Source organism: Cryptomeria japonica, chromosome 11 (genome assembly GCF_030272615.1).
Source record: "Cryptomeria japonica chromosome 11, Sugi_1.0, whole genome shotgun sequence".
In the NCBI taxonomy this organism is placed as follows: Eukaryota; Viridiplantae; Streptophyta; class Pinopsida; order Cupressales; family Cupressaceae; genus Cryptomeria; species Cryptomeria japonica.
This window is the reverse complement of record NC_081415.1, coordinates 124,065,571-124,068,345: the sequence shown is the minus strand read 5'-3', so window position 1 is coordinate 124,068,345 and position 2,775 is coordinate 124,065,571. Positions and strand designations below refer to the sequence as shown.

The 2,775-nt window shown below is 40.4% G+C and overlaps 1 protein-coding gene across 1 annotated transcript; it reads right to left on the bottom strand.

Annotated features, from left to right (window-relative positions):
* Window positions 1–850: 850 nt before the first annotated feature.
* LOC131065328 (putative UDP-rhamnose:rhamnosyltransferase 1) lies at window positions 851–2,547 on the bottom strand. Its single transcript, XM_057999819.2, has one exon. The coding sequence runs from the start codon at window positions 2,544–2,546 to the stop codon at window positions 1,152–1,154; it is 1,395 nt and encodes a 464-aa protein (XP_057855802.2). The 5' UTR covers window position 2,547; the 3' UTR covers window positions 851–1,151.
* Window positions 2,548–2,775: the final 228 nt, after the last annotated feature.

Genomic DNA, 2,775 nt, shown 5'->3' with positions numbered 1-2,775 from the left:
TCCAACCTAAGAGACCTATACCCAGTCATCACATATGACATCTTAAATAGGTCTAAGGCTTACTTAACGCCCTCTAAGGCTTTTGTCAATTTTTGACACTTTTGACCAACCAAAAAGGTCAAAACTACTGAAAACACACTAACTACACAAAAATGCAAACCTAGATAAAATGAACTCCACCTGAACCCACATTGCCAAAATACTCACTCTTGGACCCACCTGGAGTCCTTATTCACCACTGACTTGGCTAAGGTCAGTATAAGCCAAAATTTGCAAAAACAAGGAAATTAGGACCTAGGTGCTCCTGCATCACATATCCCCAAATTTAAAACATGTTTCCTCCTAAAAATTACAACAAAAGCACTAAGAAATAACTTAATATTCAAGTTCCCCTTTGTTCCACTACACAAAATTTATCTCAATATAAATTGCAAATAGATTTATCAGTAAGTGAAAGACCAAACGAAATCTAGGAGAGGTCAGACATACCCATGAGTAGCATACCCTCCATGCAAAGAGCCTGATTCATAGGAACAACAAAAACACTAAGAAACAACTTAATATTCAAGTTCCCTTTTGTTCCATTACACAAAATTTATCTTAGTATAAATTGCAAATAGATTTGTCATGAAGTGAAAAACCAAACAAAATCTAACAACTAATTAAGAAAAATAAAAATTTTACTTATTTTTCATTAGAAAAAATAAAAATGAAACCTTCCTATATCAACATTTTTTTATATATGACAAATCAAATAAGTAATTTTGTTGACTTCGAAATTATTGAGTGATATGAAAGTTACTTGATAAAACAGTATTGTAAAAATCAACAAACATTTATATTTACACAATTTTAAATATAAAATAACAATGATATTATTGAAAGTTGATTTTCAATGTATTACATTATAGCTTTATCAAAACCTCTCCAATATAACTTCTTGAATAACCAACCTACAAGAAAGTAACTAATTATTCAATAAAAACATTAATAAACTAATGAAAAATTGCAAGTCACTAAGGTGACTTTATTAGAGTAAACCTTAATAGTCCAACAAACAGTTAAACCATTTGAAAGCACTAAAAGGAATACAATAACACAAACACCTAGAAATATAAATATGGATATAGATATAAACGTAGACATATTTATCAGACAGTTTGTTTGCTGGAGGCTTTGTCCTTGAGAGCAGAGACAAAGTTGCGGATGTTTGTTCGACGGACTTGGCAATCGTTACTGGTCAGCACCCTACTAATTTCCTCAACATTGGATTTGATCCGCTTGCCTTCTTCCTCCACCATCACAGCTCTTACAGCTTTAGCTACGTCCTCCTTAGTGAAAGAACCATCCTCCTCGTTTCTTCTCACCTCCACTCCTAACTTCAAATCCTCAGCAATTAGTCTTGCAGTTATGCCCTGCTCGTACTGGATTGGAAGAGCAACAAAAGGCTGTCCAAACCTCAGGCCTTCAGTTACAGAATTCCACCCACAATGTGAAAGAAATGCTCCAGTGGAAGGATGGTTCAAGATATGCAACTGAGGCGCCCACTCTGTAATGACGAGTCCTCTGCCATGGGTGTGATCCTCAAAGCCTTGGTGTAACTCAGCTGCCGCATTGCCAAGAAGAACACACAAGAACGAAATTTTACATTCGTCCAAGCCTAACACGAGAGCACCGAGCTCTTGGGCGGTGAAAACGCATTCACTGCCGAAGGACGCAAACACCACAGAACGAGCAGGCTGCTTGTCCAGCCAGTCCAAGCAACGGTCTGCATCAGGCCGCAGCGGCAGGCTGGGCATGGAAATCCCCACGGGAAACATTAACCGCCCGGTGATTCTTTGAAAATAGTCCACAAATTTCCCATCCAACTCTCGGCAAGTATTGCAAGCCGTTGCCCAGCTTTCCTCCACAGACAGGGAAAGGCGGTCCATGAAGGCGAGGTCATCACAAATGTTATGCCGCTTGTTTTGATACAACGGCAGATCCTTCCGGGTTTCAAAAATTCGGCGGCGGACGCCCAATGAGGGAAATTCGGGTGGCGGTACAGTCAGATCCTCGGCTGTTGGGATTTCGGGCAGTCCCTGCCTGAGCTGCCCTATTGTGAAACTCATGGCAGCCATGTTAACCACCATGAGATTTATAGTGGGAATGCCCTTTTTCTTGGCAACCCGAGGAATCCAGTACAATAACGGATCATGTATGACAAAATTTGGGGAAAGCAGTTTCAGGAGAGCTCCTAAGGGCTCCTCGCAAAGATCTATCGCTTGGACGAGCAGCGGCACTAAGTCTGTTCTTCCTATCTCTGATAAACCTGCGGTGGACTCGACGCCTGAGGGCAGGCCATCCACAGATGGTAATGGGAGCTCCACCAGCTCAATTCCAGGCACTATCTGCTTTTTTATCCGTGCAATGTTAAGCGGAGTGGAGAGGAAGGAAATTCTGAGGCCATGAGAGAGGAGGCCCTTGGCTAGGTCTAGGTAGGGTGTTATATGGCCATGTGCAAGCCAAGGGAACATCACCACGTGAAGCTGGCGATGATCTGCCATTGTTTACAATTAAGGCTATTTGCTGTAATCAATCGGTTCCCAATCCCTCATTTAAAGAGAAAGAGAAACTCTCGTGTTTCTCATGAATTGAAAGGTACTCTAATGTTTCTCGTGATTTATTTTGGACTGACTGCTCTTGAATTGAAAGGTTTTGTTGCATCTCTTATACTGAATGGTAGATAGCTTATCTAATAACAACATGTAGATTACGAAATATTAATAAATATGT